The 18,675-nt window shown below is 41.8% G+C and overlaps 1 protein-coding gene across 1 annotated transcript in view; it reads left to right on the top strand.

Annotated features, from left to right (window-relative positions):
- Positions 1 to 18,675, top strand: part of CDHR5 (cadherin related family member 5) — a 154,225-nt gene that overhangs the window by 89,991 nt on the left and 45,559 nt on the right. Inside the window, exons 5-6 of the mRNA XM_073604923.1 lie at positions 2,038 to 2,127; positions 16,409 to 16,519. Of these exons, the coding sequence (XP_073461024.1) occupies positions 2,038 to 2,127; positions 16,409 to 16,519 (201 nt within the window). The remainder of the gene's footprint in view (positions 1 to 2,037; positions 2,128 to 16,408; positions 16,520 to 18,675) is intronic.

Below are 18,675 nucleotides of genomic sequence, written 5' to 3'. Positions count from 1 at the left end.
CCAGCTGCCTTCATGTGGCTACTGATCTCAGCACCACCTCTACAGGCACTGCCAGCCCACCTGGCTGCAGCTGCCCCTTTCACTAGCCCTCCTGGCTAATCTTCCACAGTCCTCCCAGACTGACTCTACAACTATCTCAGACTCTCACTCCTCAGTCCTCTTAGGCTGTCTCTCTGTCCTCCTGGACTGTCTCACTCAGCAGCCATCCAGCTGTCTTCTACCTGGAGATCTCTTGGACGTGCTCACTCCTGCACCCGAGGCCCAGGATCCCTCCTGCACCCGAGCCCCAGGTCTGATGTCACCCCCCCCCCCAGGCTAGGGGGTTACCCTCAAGGGCCCACCGACAGCCTCCTCAGCACGCCATCTCCAACTTCCACTCAAACTTCACTGCCCCTGCTGGCCTGACCCAGAGTATTTAAGTGGTCCCCTCCCCTGCCAGTCCATTTGGCCAAGTATTGGTTGAGGCCCTCAATAATACTTCAGGCAGCTCTTCCTAACCTCCCTCCCACTCTTCTGGAAGCTTCTGCAAAGTTTCAGCAAGTAGGGGGAGGTATCGGAGATGTGCCTGATGGGTCATTGCAGCCTCCATGGTTCACTTACCCTGACCCAGATTCAAACACAGGCTTGGCTCTCAGCTAAGCCAAACAATTTACCTACACAACAGGAACAAAATCACACTAGCACACTAAGCTAGAGGGTGCTAGGCTAAGATAAGTGTTGAACGTTCCTCCTGCTAGTCTGAGGTCATGTCCCCGTGTTATTGATTGTGGTGTGATTGTTTCATCATTTTCTGTTGAAGAGACATGCTGAAAAAACTTTTTCGATCAGTGGCTGTAGACGCTGATCAGTGCATTCTGAGAGTGGCAGGCCCCAATACAATGTCCTAGGGTGGGGGTGGATTCCTCCATCCACCTCATTTGTGTGGATGAGGGTATCTGTTGGCTGAATGAAAAAAACTAACCATGTATAACCAGCTTTAGAGAACATTTTAGTTTTCTCCACTTAGTTGGTGGATTATTACTAATCCTTTTAGTGTGGGTCTACTTACTCTTGATGTGTGACTAGCCCGTGTAACAGTCCATCCCACCAATACAGCCCAATCTTTCAGTTGCTTTTCACCCTGTGAACAGCCAGTATAAAAATCCATCAAAGTTTCATAAAGATTAGCCCTCTTACCTTTTACCTTCTGTCCTGCCGTAACAGAAAAAAATGCACTGAACAGAGCGTTTACTCTGTAACTCACTACTCTGTACTCTTATGCCCCGTACACACGGTCGGACTTTGTTCGGACATTCCGACAACAAAATCCCAGGATTTTTTCCGACGGATGTTGGCTCAAACTTGTCTTGCATACACACGGTCACACAAAGTTGTCGGAAAATCCGATCGTTCTAAACGCGGTGACGTAAAACACGTACGTCGGGACTATAAACGGGGCAGTGGCCAATAGCGTTCATCTCTTTATTTATTCTGAGCATGCGTGGCACTTTGTCCGTCGGATTTCTGTACACACGATCGGAATTTCCGACAACGGATTTTGTTGTCGGAAAATTTTATCTCCTGCTCTCCAACTTTGTGTGTCGGAAAATCCGATGGAAAATGTCCGATGGAGCCCACACACGGTCGGAATTTCCGACAACGCGCTCCGATCGGACATTTTCCATCGGAAAATCCAACCGTGTGTACGGGACATAACTCAGACAAAAGGCTGGGAAAATGCTTCCTCTGGTTTGCAGCAGACTGATAACATCATCTTGCCAGTATGTTCCTCCTACAATGCATGTATTGTGCAATGTCAAGAATGTATTCACCTCTCTCAATTGAGAGATAAATTGAAAGCTTATTCCAGATCAGGTATTACTGAGGTCCAGGTAAAATTATTACATAACATTGCTAAATACTGATTTAATGAGCTGTAGTTATTTAGATTTTTTTTGTCATCAGGTTTATTACTGCAATACACAGTAGATAGACCATTGGCAATATTTTTGTTTATCTCTTTCAAGTTCAAATATATAACACGTTATGTTTCTTAAGGCTCTACAAGTTAACAGTCCAATAGGTAATGCGATTGAAGCTGAAGATGCTGACCAGGATACCCTCTACTATACGCTAAGTGGCAATGTGGTGAGTAGCATATAATAATTGAAAGATCTGTCTATATACACAAATGTCAAAGTTTAATTTGAAATTGCATCCTTTATGATGGTGATATTATCTCTGTTACCAATATTTAAAGAAACGTATTGCAGAATGTTCAGAAACAGCTTTGAGTGTTAGTGATTTTTCTTTGTATTTGCAGCCTAGTAGTTTTTGGTTCCTTCCCCACCTGATAAATTCAGGGAACATAACTGGCATTCTCTAGGTCAATTCTAGTGGCCTGCACCATTTGACAGGATATTGTGATATCTGGATTTGCTCCAAAATAAATATTTTATCTGTAAACAAGAGATGAGCATATTGAATATTTGTTGGGCCAAAGACAACTGTCCACGCATGCTTGGGACATGGGTGCTCAGATCATTAAAGCGGAGTTCCGCCTAATTTTTTTTTTTCAAAGTCAGCAGCTACAAATACTAAAATAAAATAAAGACACTTGCCTGTACATGGCGCCCGCGATGTCGGCATCTAAAGCCTACCCGTCCCTTGGCTCTCGGGTGGAGGTGCCGCCATCTTCATTAAGGGAATCAGGAAGTGAAGCCTTGCGGCTTCACTTCCTGGTTCCCTACTGCGCATGCACAACTCGCGCTATGCAATCCCACTGGTCCTGCTGTCTTCTGGGACCTGTGTGTCTCCCAGAAGACAGTGGGGGGGATGGAGAAGGCAACGGAAGTGGCGTAGCTACCCGCGGATGGCTCGGCTATCTATGCCCGGAAGTGGAAGCAAAATACCTATATTAGACAGGTATCTGCTCCCCCCTCCCCCCTGAAAAGTGCCAAATGTGACCCTGAAGGGGGGGAGGATTCCGAAAAGCGGAAGTTCCATTTTTGGGTGGAACTTCGCTTTAAGAATAAAGTGGTCCATGATCAGGATTCCCATTGTAGGACAGGTCATTAATCAGGGCCAGGTTTTAGTGAAGAATTGCAAGATTCCCTGTTAGGGAGCAGAAGATTGGGTGATCTCATGGAACGGAATGTGAGATACGGGTTTTTGCAACATCTTGTACTAACTTTCAGTGGGATGGCATAACCCACAAGTGCCCACTTGGGGAACAGAAATCAGATGATTTTGCTTCTAAGTTATCAGGAAGATACATTCTGATTAAATCAAAGAATAAAGAGTTATCTTAGTGGAGCTATCATCTCACGTGTGCCCTTCTATATGTATTCAGTGACACTGAGGAAAGTGCAGTATACCTATAGTCGACATTTTTTAGAATGGTGAAGGGTTAGTATTTTTTATTGCTGTCTGTGTTCTTGCTGGGTGGGAAGATTTACATTCTTCATTTATCCTGGTAACAATTGCCACTGGGACAGATTTTGTTGGGAAATCCAAATTTTTACAGTTGTTAACAGAACAGGAGGTGAGCGGAAGTGTCAATTTGACAGCTGTCTAAGAGAGGACATTTTAGACAAAATAGCTGTATATGAGAGGATCTTTTAGACAAAGGGCCAGTTCACTGCCTGATAGATGTTTGTGGGGCTGAACTGTGGCCAATAGAATAAAAAAATCCCTGTGTCAGTGGTCAGTGGGAGTGATAACGTCCCCGGCATCAGTGATAAATGCCTCATCATTGGTAGTCAATGGGAGTAGTAAATGTGTTGGTGTCATTGGTCAGTGGGAAAATGCCCTAACATTATTGGTCAGTAGGAATAATATATGCCCTGGTGTCAGTGGTCAGGGGGATTAAAAAATGCCCCAATGTCAGTGTGACGGAATGCAGTATAGGACCCTTGCCCTTCTCAGCAATTTGTGACAAAGGACTGGCAAGTCTCACACCGCGCTCTCGCATACATAACAATGCCACTCTCTGCTGCACAAAGATTTTACAGCTCAACCTAGGTGCCAGCAGCCTTAGAGCAATTGTCAGTGTGTTAGGTAAATTAAGCAATTTACCCTTTAAACTGCCACCACCACCTTTTTACAGAGAAGGCGGAAACTCACAATCTTAGCAATAACAACTATGATTTTAGAATAAACGTCTGTAACACACACTGTCACCACAGTCAGGTACTGTATGTTCAGAGATTTATACTACAGTAGCACTCTTTAAGAGACAGGGATTCTTTTAGTTTGCAGGGTTTAATATTGAAAAAAAGGTAAAAATGGTGCAAATAAAATATTTACAGAAAAGGGTGTTACAAAGGAAGAAAAGCAACAGAGAGATAAAAAGGAGTTGAAAATGAAGAATACTTGCTAATCCTCTTTCAGTGTGTAAGCAAAGTGATCAATTAGCTCTCATAACTTGACAGGTCTTCTTTTTATTGATGGTACATAAGAGCAGTCAACTTCAGGAGCAGTCTCCTTTTTCTCTGATATCACGGGGGTGTTGTCAGAGACCTTCTGACCACTTAATCAGTTGAGGAGAGGCCATGGGGTGTCACTGTGTTTATGACCAAGTTCCAGATGCAGTTTTCATAAATATTCATATCTCTGAATACCTACCATTTACAGACTGCTAACATACATATTATTGTCCAGCATGAAATTTGCTTCGGAATGAATATAAATATGGCAGATGTCTACATTACCTAGGAGGATAAGGGGTGCCAGTGGTTCCCCATATGGTCTGACATAGGGGTGTTTGGACTAGAAACATTACAAATCAAATGAGGAAAGTAAATATGTTGATATTCTGGCTGTGCTGTTACTATTTTATGAGTTATTTGTCTGCCCAGTACGCACGTCCATTACAGTTAGTGGTCAGTGAGAGTATTAAAGGTCCTTGTAACAGTGATCAGTGGGAGGAACAGTGCCTCATCACCAGTGTTAGTGGTCTTTGGGAGAAATGGTGCCCCTGTGTCAATGCGAGAAATGATGTCCCTTTGTCAATAGTCTTTGGAAAATTGTGTCCCCTCATTGGTGTCTACTAGCGACGTACCTTGTAGATTCCATGTCTCATATCTCTCCATCCAATTATGCCGTGTTTCAACACTCAGCATCAGTTGCCGCTCTGCTTACAGTAAATCCCTCCCTCTGGCTTGCAATGACATCCCCTAAATATAGGACCTTTCATTGCGGGAGACGATCTACAGCCAACCTCGGACTATAACACTGGTGTAGCAGCTACCTCTCCAGGCTGAATCCATAGAGGGAGAGCTGCCTGCTAGCAGCTGCGTGAGCTTTTTCATCCCCCTTCCTCTTTTCTCACACACACAGAGACACACAGAACTGCCTGCTCTGTAGCCTCCCTATTGGAAGAAACTGAGAGCCAATCACCAGGAAACAGCAGCAGGGAAGTGTGGAATATGAAGTCTAAACGCAGGGCAGCCTGATTGACTGTGTAAGGACACAGGATTGCAAATCCCAGGCTGCACTGCTCAGAGTCAGGAGGATTGTGGGAGAGACTATAAAAGACAGGGAGGGACTAAGCCAAAAAGCCTTGTTCCTGGATGCCATCAGGAGAGCAACCCCTCTGTTGCTGTGTATGAGGGGGATTACGGCCTACCAAGGGGCACACAGTCTGCAGCCCAGCCCAGAGGAACAGAACCTGCATGCTCCAGCAAGACGCTCTGCAGCCACAGGGAACATTCACGGGAGAGGCCGTTTCAACAGCTCAAAGACAGGACGCAATCGTGACACGTCTGCAGCCAGGAAAGTTGATTGATCGCTCTGTGGAGGACCGCTGATTGCGTATAGGATTGGTGAGAGGGCTTTGCCCAGGAACCTTATTGCATTCCATAAGATACCACACCTGAATGCTGTGAACAGGCACCTATTATCTGGATCACATAGAGGAGTGCTACATCACAGCACCAGCTACTTACATTCCTCCTCATCACTCTCTTATATTGAGAGACCTTTATCCACAGAGCTCCTACATGCCGGTGAAGAGAATAAATGCAAAACTTTGCTCATAGTACATTACTGAGGTAGCTCTTAAAGGGGACACTCCGCGAGTGTTTAAAATCATTTCTTTGTGTGTATTGGAAGTGTTATAGGCCGGCCTGGGATTCCCCTTTAGCCATAGCATTTGACACACATCAATAGCATGTTTGCGGGAGCCTATTTAATCTGTGTATATTGTTATTTACCCCTTTATTTGTTGCATAGTGTTACTGACTGCTTTGGCTGACTAATGTTAATCTAAACTTTATTCTACTCCAAGTAAACTTGAAGTACAGAACTGTGTTGTGTATTATTATCAGGTTATTCTATTAACCATCTTGCTAGGTGTGCCAGAGGGGCTGGGGCAGTTCTTTGGAGTTGAGAGACAGAGCAACAGACTGAAGCAATAAAAAGCTGCTCCTTTGGGGGTCTTGCTACACTGGGGACCACTGAAATGTACCCTCATTTTGGAAAGATTTCCTCTTACATCATTTTATGAAGTGAAATGTCATGAATGAGACAAAGACAGCAAATAAAAACTGTACATGGGTTTCAATTCTTCAATTCTCTATTTAAACCTAACAAAAAAAGTTTGAGCTTTAGAAGTACAGTATCTTTAAAAGTCATTTGAAATAATTCAAACATGGAAAGCACTGGAAAGCACTCACATTAGTTATATCCTTTTTATTATGGAAAGGATATAGCACTTACTTCAGCACACCCCATAGCAACACTGTGGCATGAATTGACACCATAAGGAACAAGGCATTTTGCCTTGTTTATGCCTTAGGAATGCACTAGAAATAACTGCTAGGGCAGTACCACCGCATCTGGTATGAATGGTGGCCCTGAATGTAATGAATCTTTTAGCATTAGTCGGCCTGAAAGGTCAAGATGAGAAATCACCTCCACATAATATCATTATTTTTATTAGGCAGACACAAAAACATAAATCAGTACTAGAGAACTGAGACTTGACAGACAGTGTCAAAATTCAATTGGAAGATCATGGGCATTTCTGAGGAATGTTCACTGATTGGCAGATGAAGTGGAAAGGAGCCACAAAATAGAAACTATGTTGACTTTATGGACTTTTTATCAATAGTTGTTGTGTTTTGATATAATTATTTTATTGAAATAAGCATTGAAATAAATACTAACCACAACGTACAAAGCCATTCACAACTCTGCCCCGAGCTACATCACTAATCTTGTCTCCAAATATCATCCAAATCGACCTCTACGCTCCTCTCAAGACCTCCTGCTTTCAAGCTCTCTCATCTCCTCCTCCCATGCTCGTCTCCAGGATTTCCAGCCTCTCCCATCCTCTGGAACTCGCTACCTCCATCTACCCGGCTATCCCCTACTCTTGCTACCTTCAGGCGATCCCTGAAAACTCATCTCTTCAGGAAAGCCTATCACGTCTCCAACTAATCTCCTACCACTTCCACCAGCTCATTCCCCACAGTTACAACCTTTTGTACCACCTGCCCCACCCTATTAGATTGTAAGCTCTTCTGAGCAGGGCTCTCTTAATCCTCTTGTATTTTATTGTATTATAACTGTATTGTCTCCCTTTTATATTGTAAAGCGCTGCGTAAACTGTTGGCGCTATATAAATCCTGAATAATAATAATAATAATTTTGGTTTTGTTATTTTTTTAGTGTAGATTCATTCTTGTTTTGCAGTTTTAAAATTCTGTTACATTTTTGCAACAGCCACCATGTGAGGCCTAATAATATATCAACAGACCTTCTTACAGTTATAGTTATTATTGTATCCCTTTTATTATTTAATGTAAAAGATTTTTAAACATATGATTATGATCCTGCCCTCTTTTTATGGTCTGTCTAGGAGGGACTAAACACTTTAGATTGTCAGTTGTATCATCTCTGGACATAAAATGGTTTGCTTTCCCAGAAGCACTGCCTTTTGGATTGTAAAACTATTCAGGTTTAAGCGCCCATTTACATTGATGCAGTGTAGTATTGCACATTAATGCATGTCTGTGGGCTGCATTGTGGTGCTGTTTCAATTGCCATCCAATGCACCTTGCCAGCACACCTCAATGCTTGTGTGTTTTAGCGCACCACAACACACAGATGTGAACTATCTGTGCATTGTACAGTGATGCCCTGTAAAAAAAAAAAAGATATGAAAATGAATCGCTTCCTTAACGTAGTGCATTTTAAGTCAATGCAGCGCATAGTGTAAATGGGCCCTAAGGGATCGAGGTTTACATTCTCTCTCAAAGTTTTCAGTAGACTTTAAAGCCTAAAGCCTCGTACACACGATCGGATTGTTGGCCAACAAAACTGTGGACTTTTGTCCGAAGGGCGTTGGCCCAAACTTGTCTTGCATGCAAACGGCAAGGAATTGTTGGCCAACAAATACGAACGTAGTAACGTACTGTGTTGTTTTTCAGCTCTTTAGCGCCACCCTTTGGGCTCCTTCTGATAATTTCGTGTTAGTAGAAGTTTGGTGAGTGTTGATTCCCACTTTTCATTTCACACTTTTCATTTCACACTTTTCATTTCACGCTTTTCATTTCGCGCTTTTCAGTTCGTTTCTGAACGGACGTTCGTCAACCAGCCATGTTGCGGAATCGGAGGAGATAACGTGTTATTTATTATTGGCCTTGGAGTTATTACTTTGACCCAAGTCCAGTCCAGGAACAGGAGGAGGAGGATTTCTTGGACCAAAAATTGGTTGCTTTATTAATCGTGGCCAATTATGTCATATGCCTTTGCTGCCGGAGCTCTAGGAGAATATTCCAGATGTTTTTCTGAATTATGTCTGGATGACGGACCCCTGCTTTCGCCAACTCTTGGCATTGTTGACCTCCTATATTAAAAAGCAGGACACATGCATGAGGCTTTTATTTTATTTTTTTGTTGAATAATAATGATTTGATTTGGTATATTTTCTATATTTTTGGATAAATAGAATGCATTTTTGGTTAAGTTCTATTGGCAGATAGCATGTCTAATTTTATTTGTTTTATTTTTTTAATGCACAATAAAAAAATTGTGGAGAATAATACTTGGCTATGTGTTTTACTTCAAATGACAATTTGGGAGTAGGCAGTTACATTTAAAAAAATATAATATAAAATTGACAAGGGACACCAACATAGTTGTATCTTTGATCTTAAAAACTATGGGATAATGGTGTTGTGGTAACTTGCCCAAATAAAAAAAAAAAAAGCATAATAATATTATTCTTGATATCACTAGAAAAAAAAAGCCTTTGAAAATTTGTTTGCAATCACTCCATCAGTATCACCAGCAAAGCAGCTTCATTATTATCCCGTTAAAGAAGAAGAGAATGTGCGCTGCATTTCGAGATTTCATAGTTTGTCACGTAACAGATCTAAATTCTCCATTACGAACGCTAGTTTACAAGACCGACCGCTTCTGGCTCGTCCTTGCTTCCGAGCATGCGTGTTTGTACCTTGGACTTTTGTCCGACGGACTAGTGTACACACGCTCCAAAAATCTGACAACAGACATTTGTCCGCGGCAAATTTTAAAATCTGCTATACAACATTTGTCCGCAGAAAATCCGACAATTGTCCGATCGAGCATACAAACAGTTGGATTTTCCACCAACAGCCTGTCATCACACATTTCCCATCGGAAAATCCTATCGTGTGTACGAGGCTTTAGTTTCCAAAAAAAAGCAGCACAAGTGACATGGGACTGTAGGACGCACACTTATAAGCAACTATACCAATATTTCATAATACTAAAAATAAAGAAACAAACACACAGCAATATGGTATTAATATGGCTGTGGCACCTTCATTGCTATTGAATAGAATACATTCAACTTAATTAAAACATAAATAAATAAATATATTTCAAAAAATGTAAATATCACCCAGTCATAGAACTCGAGCGAAAAATTAATTAAGCAAAGTCCCCACCAGCCGGGGTTTGTTGAAAACAAAAGCCCAGCCTACCCCAAAACTAAGGCCATTTCAATCATATTCTGCAGGCCTAGGTTAAAAATGTCTATGCCAAACTTTCTGTTAGAAAATTAAAAAATGTCTATGCCAACATCAGACAAATGAACACCATCTTGTCTGTACAAGCCAGAAAAGCCTCTCTTCCAAAGCTACACGATGGAAGGAAAAAGCAGCGGCATGAACTTCTGAACAGATCGATTGACTCGTCTTTTAATCTTCTCAAGAGGTTTACCTTCAGGGGAAGATAACCAGATAAGACGAGACACAATCTCCGAGAATACAATACAAGTGTTGGGAAAAGAGAGCTTGAGATGCTGCAAATCCCGTTTGATCAGAAAAATTAAGTCTTGTGTTTTTGATTTGACCAGCGTCATTTCCACCTATATGAATTATCAAGATGGATGGAGATGGCCATAACTGAGATAAACTAGAAAGGTGAAAGAAAAGATTAGTCCATGGTAGACCCCGTATACCTTTCCAAAGGACTCGAAAATTATCTGAAGGTAAAGATAGATTGGAAGTGTAACAACACTGGGATGCTCATTTATGAGCCCATTAGACATAGGATTGTCCAACTATCCATATGTAAGACGTGACACCTACAAAATCAGGGAAATAAGTTAGAACGAATATAAAGATTATATCTCTGCGACTCCCATCTACCTAACTTCATAATGACAGCATCATCGAGGCATCATCATAGCGGCTTCTGTGGCTCCAATTCAAAATGAATGAGGGGAAAATTTGAGATGAAAAAGGCCTAAATGAGAAAGACAGCGTTTAAAAACTGCTGAAAATTGAAATTTTGTAAGAGGAGAAAAAATCCAAATGTACTAATAAATTACCTGAGCATGAAGGCCTAAAAGAGAGATATTTTTTAAACTAAGAGGGCAAATAATGGAGTCACCACAAGCATATAAAGTGAGCCAAGGGACTTTTGCCAGCTTGATCAGTTTTTGATCTTCTAATAAAAATAAGAACCTTACTATCAAAAACAGAAATCTCATTGAACCAGACAAGCTCTTTTTCTCATTTGGCAACATTTCAGAAATACTGAGCGCAGCAAAGAAAATCAGAACAAAGGCTGAATGAAATAACAACGCTTCGTATTCTGAATCACAAACGCTTATATCTGGCATTACATTTTTTTCCATATCCCTTAAGAGCTTGCCGGACAAAGAAAAAATTATTACAGGCAGGTAAATTATGAAGTTTTAGAAAAAAGGAATCCCCTCTAAAGTTGTATTAATATGATTGAAAGAGAATTGTAGTTGCATGAGGGAACAACGAAAAGCTAAAACCAATTGCTTGGTAGGGGAGTATCCTGAAAGACCTAAGTCTTTATTAAATAAGAGCCACCTTTGCCATGCAACTGAATTATCAGTCCATGTTCTAGGAGCAACTGAATTTTTAATAACAGATATAGCTGGTGTTAGATCAAGTCCCACAGATGACTTGGGCAGGCATAACCGACTATGTCTGCATCTGGCAGAATTTGTCTGAAACAAGCCATCTAGAAGCGAGAACGTGTCAGCAATAACATACTGCTTACCTGGAACAAATTTTGCTTTTACCCAAATATTGAATCGTAAACATAACAAAACCAGATGATGTAAAAGTTTTATTACCAATATAGATTTGGAAGATAGGTAATTTATGGCAAAAATCACACCATTTTTATCTGAATTAATAATGATCCTTTTATTGGCAAAATAATCTCGCCTGATTTCAAATGCCACGATTGGAAAAAGCTCTAAGACTATGTTCTTTGTGGCTTTGTTTGCTACCCAAGATTAAGGCCATGAACCAAAGCCCAGAGAATCTGTGTATAAATCAAGGTCCGCAGAAAAAACTAAATCCTCCTGAAAAAATGACAGACCGTTGTAATCAGCTAAAAATTATGACCATACTAACAACTTGTCTTTTAGGTCAAAAGTAATACGAATATGAGAAAAAAGGGATTTAAAACCAGACATAGCCAATGACAATAGCCTCGAAAAAATTCTGCCCATTGGCATTATCTGTGTCGCAAGAGCAAGGAGGCTTAAAAGAGATTGAGGTTCTTTGAATAAAACCTTCTTTAGTCGCAGAAAAAAAGGAAATCAAGGATTGAAGCCTTACAATTTTAAGTGGGGGAAGCTGGTACTGAAACAAAGACGTATCAATGTTGATCCCCAAAAATTCAATAATTGGTGACGGAAAAACAGTTTTTTCACTAGCAAGAGGAATACCAAAAAACTCTTAAATGAGAAAAAATAGGCACAGCAGTAATGAACAAATAGGGGAATCTGGAGGACTGATAAAAAGGAAGTCATCCAAATAATGAATTATGCTGTCATAACCTAGATTGTAAGCTCTAATGAGCAGGGTCCTCTGATTCCTCCAGTATTTAATTGTATTGTAATTGCACCAACATTGTAAAGCACTGCGCAAACTGTTGACGCTATATATATATCCTGTATAATAATAATAATAAATATGGATTCATAAACAAGGACCCACAGAAGAAAGGTGGCAAAGACTTCACAATAATGGCAAGACAGGGAGCACCCTATTGGAAGGCACATATCATAGAAAAAACAACCCTCAAAACAAAAATCTAAAGTAATAAAAGAATCACAGTGGTCTAGTGGGTAGCACTCTCACCTAGCAGTAAGAAGGGTCGCTGGTTCAAATCCCAACCACGACACTACCTGCTTGGAGTTTGCATGTTCTCCCTGTGCCTGCGTGGGTTTCCTCCCACACTCCAAAGACATGCTGGTAGGTTCATTGGATCCTGTCTAAATTGTCCCTAGTATGTACTGTATGAATGTGAGTTAGGGACCTTAGATTGTAAGCTCCTTGAGGGTAGGGACTGATGTGAATGTACAATGAATATGTAAAGCGCTGCGTAAATTGACAGCGCTATATAAGTACCTGAAATAAATAAAATAAAAAAATCTGGAGAGATAGGTAGTAATCTAAAAGCTGATTTTATATCTGCTTTTCCTCATAGCGCACCATGACCAAATCGCCTTATGAGCTGAATCGCATGATCAAAAGTCACATATGTAATGGAAGATAATGCATCAATTTTGTCATTCAAACAATGTCCCTTGGGGAAAGAAAGATGATGGGTGAGGTGATAAAAGTTGGGCTCCTTCTTAGTTACCAAGCCTAAAAGAGATATGCGAAAGTTCTCAAAAGAAAAAGAGCTGCTACCCTGCCTGCTGAAATTTCTTTAAAGCGGAGTTCCACCCTAAAGTGGAACTTCCGCTCATCGGATTCCTCCCCCCCTCCGGTGTAACAATTGGCACCTTTCAGGGGGGAGGGGGGTGCAGATACCTGTATAATACAGGTATCTGCACCAACTTCCGGGTATAGCTAGCCGCAGCTAGCCGCAGACTCCCCACCCACCCCTGTTGTGGGAAATACACAGTTCCCACAACACAACGGGGACCAGTGTAGACGCGCAGGGCGACTCGCGCATGCGCAGTAGGGAACCGGGCAGTGAAGCCACAACGCTTCACTTCCCGATTCCCTCAGTGAGAATGGCGGCGGCAGCACCCGAGGATCGAAGGATGGTTCGGTCTCGGGTGCCGACATCGCTGGACCCCGGGACAGGTAAGTGTCCTTATTTTAAAAGTCAGCAGCTGCAGTATTTGCAGCTGCTGACATCTAAAAAATGTTTTTTTCACAAAACTCCGCTTTAATTAATTTTTCCCTCACCACCTCGCTATGGATTACAACTGACTTTAAATTGTTAACCACATGGCAACCAGAACCAGAAAAACAGGATGCTTGAAACCTGTGGAAAACCTGTCAATTAAAAGCTGGGCCTTCTCCCTGTCTGGTATAGCAGTAGCCAGGGGTACATTTTTCCCAGCCTCACTGGTTTGCAGGCTTTTGGAATTCTCCCTTGAGGCTTGATTATGTGAGGTAATTTGAAAACACTTGGCTACAGGGTGAGTGCCAAAACAAAAAGTTTGTTCATACCTATAACGCCATGAAGTTGACCATTTGCACTGGGTTTCATTGTAAGCATAACATACACCCTTTTTATACACAGATGCAATATTAGGATTTGTTGTTGGCTGTTTTGAAAAAACAAGCTTCTGGGGGTAGATGAGGTTTAACTGTAAGCCCGCATCCTTCATCCCCCATTTAAGATTAGGATAAATTGCATTTTTTTGGCAGAAGGATTCATCGTAATTGAACCAGCCAAAACCGCCAAAATTCTTGTAAGCCTCAAGCATGTGCTCCAAATGCTGCAATAAACCGCTGTACTTTTCAGGATGTTTCTCACCCATAACAGCTGAAAAAATGCAGAAGGCCCACAACCAGTTATAAAAAGATCTAGTGACCGGACGCCGCCTATTCTCAGCACCATCATCAGATCTTTTATCATTTTTGTTTGCAAAATTCTTTGAATTAGGGAGTAAAGATAACAAATCTATAAAATCACCCTTCCAAATCTTTTCTTTAATAGAGGGAGGCAAGTGATATCCCAACGGAGACATTTCACATGGCAAAACCTCTTTGTAACAGAGTTCAGGGACAGAAGAAGCAGAAGCATTGACAACAGGAGTGTTAATTGATTCGACACAAGGATTAACATTAGTAACATGAGCAGGGGTAGAAGGTGCAGACCATACATTAGCAGAGGAAGACACAGACAACAGCTGTTGAGTAGACAGAGATTCAGTAAATTTTACTAAAGAGTTAATCAACTGAGTAATGAGCAATCTCTGAGAGGACTCACTCACCTGAAGAGTCTGTGAGTGAATAGGAATGACTGGAATGTTGTCACCTTGTGTGGGCGGATTGCCAGCTGCAGATCTCACCAGGGATGCTGAAGCCTGAGAAGCCACCACTGTATTCAGCCTGGACAGCCTATCTATGGTGCCATTGTCCTGGAAACCGGGGAAGCCTGCATTGAGCCTTCTGCTGCTGAAGAAGGAGCCACTCTGCCGGGAGGCGGGGAGCGCCATGCCCACCCACGCCCCTCACTGATGCAAATCAGGGATGGCAAGAAAGCCGTCTCATTTTCTTGAACCGCCGGCCAACTCGCTGGGACACTGGGATGTCACATTCCTCCTCCGGTGGCCGGGTCCTCTCCCTTTGACCCAACGCAGCCGAGGACCCCGGCCATTGTGACAGGAGGCTCCGCTGAAGCCTGCTGGCTGGAGAGAGCTGGACCGTGGCAGGGCTTTATAGCTGACTTGGCTCAGGCTCTGGCTCGGCTCATCTCGGGGGAACCAGACGTTCCACTGCGTCCATCTCCGATGCTGGCTCTTCTTCTGTCAATGCCAGGCACAGCCACTCCTCCCCTCATTTCGTCGCTGCCTTCTTCAGGACCTTCCTCACAAGTGTCTTCATGACCTGTCAAAGCTGGCGAGCTCCCATATTATAGCTCTAGTATTACAGCAGACAGAGCTTGTCAAGCCGATCCAGATCAACTGCCAAGAGAGTCTTATATAGCCCCAAATCCACGAAAATTCTAGAAGAAAACGTGTTTCCTGCTTAAAGTCCATGTGACAAGCATGGTAAAATTTAAAGAGATACTAACCTGAATTTTTTTTTTCTCTTTTTTTTTTTTTTTTTTTGAGTTGTGCCCACTTATTACAAATGTTGTCATATCGTTAGACTTTAAAGCCTAAGTTTACTAAAAAAAAAAACTGAATCAGCACAAACGACATTACAACCGTTGCCATATTTCCCTTGTGCTGCTGTCTCCTCTTTTGGTAGAAATCCTCCCCCTCCCCAATGCCATAATCTTCCAGTGCAGTGTGGGTTAATAGAGCCAGTAGAGCTGTAACAGGCACTCATCAAGAGTGGCGGACTATGCCTGCCCTTTCCAGCTTCTCCTTTCATTGAAACCGTACTATAGCATCTATGAATGAAATAGGATCTAATAATGGAGGGGGCAGACCTTTTATTCATCCACCCATGTTTCATTTATAGAAGCCGTAGTAAACAGCTGCCATGGCTTTTTTTAAAAATGTTTTTACCTTTATATATACTTTTTTTCATCTATCCCCTTTAGCCACATTCTGTCTACATACTGTATGTTCATGCCTGCATCAGCTGCACTTCAGTGTTCTGGGCTGCCTAAAAGCAACATAAGTAGACCATGCCTGCGCAATGTATGTTGGCATGACTGCCATCAGGGGTGCACATGGAGGCTTCACAACGAAGGAGCACCATTAGGTGACAATTTGTAGTTCAATGTGTCTGAAGGACACAAAGCTGTACATTTGCATAAGTATATGTAAACTAAATAAATACATTTAAATATCGAAAGCACAGTGTGTCCCAAACAATTACCATGTTTTATTTTAAATAAAGTACTATTTTGACATTCATTGACATTTATTTTCAACCATTTTTGTATATCAGCACTGCCATTTTCACAGTAAATATGACCCTAAATTTATGCAAGATTTGAATTGTTGTGTTGTCTTTTTTAGAATTCTCTTGCATACGTTCGCCTCTCCTCTGAAACCAACCCGGTTATCCTAGTGAATAAACGTCTGGATTTTGATGATGCTCCTAAAGTAAATCTGAATCTTACTGTACGGGTAAGGTATTATGGTAAATTATTATAACAAATGAAAAAAACAGTTATTTTATGCAAATTACTGGAGCGCCTGGCTAATAAACTTCCTCCCTTTGCATACAGTCATACATTATTGTAGGTGTGGTCATTCTTGACCACTTCAGCACCGGAATCTTTGGCTGCTGAGTGACCGGGACATTTTTTGTGATTCGACACTGCGTCGCTTTAACTGAGAATTGCGCGGTCGTACGACACTGCACCCAAACAAAATTGATGTCCTTTTTGCTATAATAAATATCCTCATATTTTTTTTTTAAAAAAAAGCAATTTTTTTCTCAGTTTAGGCCGATATGTATTCTTCTACATATTTTTGGTAAAAAAATTGCAATAAACGTATATTGATTGGTTTGCGCAAAAGCTATAGCGTCTACAAAATAGGGGATAGAATTAGAGCATTTTTATTATTTTTTTTAGTAAAAAAAATTTTTTTTTTTTAAGTAATCGCGGCGATCTGCAATTTTTATTGGGACTGCGACATTATGGCGGACACATCGGACACTTTTGACACATTTTTGGGACCATTGTCATTTATACAGTGATCAGTGCTATAAAAATGCACTGATTACTGTAAAAATGTCACTGACAGGGAAGGGGTTAACACTAGGGGGTGATCAAGGGGTTAACTGTGTTCCCTAGTGTGTGTTTCGAACTGAAGGGGGAGGGGACTGACTAGAGGAAGTGACTGATCGTGGTTCCTAGCTAATAGGAACACACGATCTGTCACTCCTCTCAGAACAGAACAGGGACGTGTGTGTTTATACACTCGTCCCTGTTCTGTCTCTCGTGCTCGCGATCGCTCGTGGCCAGGGGTCATCGCGACCGTCGGCCACGAGCATCAGCACCCCGGCTGTGCAGCGTGCAAGCACGCACCTGTTGTCTTGATCCCGCGAGCCGACGTATAGCTACGACGGTTCGCGGGATCGTGTTGACCTGCCACAGTAAAATGACGGCGGCTGGTCAGCAAGCGGTAAATAGTGAGTCTCAAATAAAAACAGTTGTACTGTTTACATAGGAGAGCCCGCCCGTTCTTCTCATAATGGAGGAAGGGGAAGGAGGAGAATTTATTTAATGAACCAAGGCCACAGAGTTGTTTTGGGAATTTTTAGAATTAAATGACCACGAATGATAGGGGAGGAAGGGAGATTGGGGTTTTTTAAAATGCCACTGACCATCAATGCTTGTAGTAATAACAGAGGGCTTGTACTTGCCTTCAATGGGTGACTTTTAAAAGCTAAGCAAATGTTATCCAGGCCATACACAGAGAGAATTTCTTTCCTGCAACCTGTAAATTCACTCGATTCCCCCATCAACACAGACAGGGCCGCCGTGCCATTGTGTACTGGGGGGGGGGCATACATATGCAGAGAGAAGGCCACATGGCATAGAACCTAGCAGATCGTGGCTATTACTGTAGTAGAGTCAACTACTACAGTGATTGTCAACTTCTCCAGCAAGCCTCTCAGGTATGAGATATGCATACTTACATTGGTCCAAGCTGGATCAACGTAAGTATGCAATAAAAATCATACCTGAAATTCAGCTTTAACGTATATGTAAATCCTCACCTGGTAAAACAACCCACTCAGTTTAAAATAGAAATGAGAGGCAAAACATTAGTGTATATATAAAAAACATTATAAACACCTGTTTTTACTTTTTTATAAGTGATCACATATTCTCTGTTCTCAGCTGCATAAGGAGCTTAGAGAGCTAGGGGAGGAGAAACAGCAGAACACTGGTCTTGCCAGCGAATGGCTGTGCAGAGGGAGGGGTGTCAGCACAAGTCTGATCATTGGAGGAGAGCAGGTTGAGTTCCCAGCACAGCCAGAACACTGACCACTCATTGCTCTCATGCCTAGTGTGGTCAATTTTTAATAGGAAAGCAAAGGGACTGGCAGGAACATACATGCAATGGGAACATGTCAGGAATATGAAATGTTAGGTTTACCTATTCCTTAATACAATTGTATTGAGAATTTTACACAATGCTGGTGCAATTTCTGTCTGTTTTTTTTTTTTTAGTATTGCTCAAGGTTTCCCCAATCTGGTGGGAGCTGCAAGGCTATGGATATTCAGTAATTTAGAGGAACCACATGGACTGAAGTAACCCAACCAAAT

The sequence above is a fragment of the Aquarana catesbeiana genome, linkage group LG11 (genome assembly GCF_042186555.1).
Source record: "Aquarana catesbeiana isolate 2022-GZ linkage group LG11, ASM4218655v1, whole genome shotgun sequence".
Lineage (NCBI taxonomy): Eukaryota > Metazoa > Chordata > Amphibia > Anura > Ranidae > Aquarana > Aquarana catesbeiana.
Note: the sequence above shows the minus strand (reverse complement) of the source record. Positions and strands in the feature narration are given on the sequence as shown.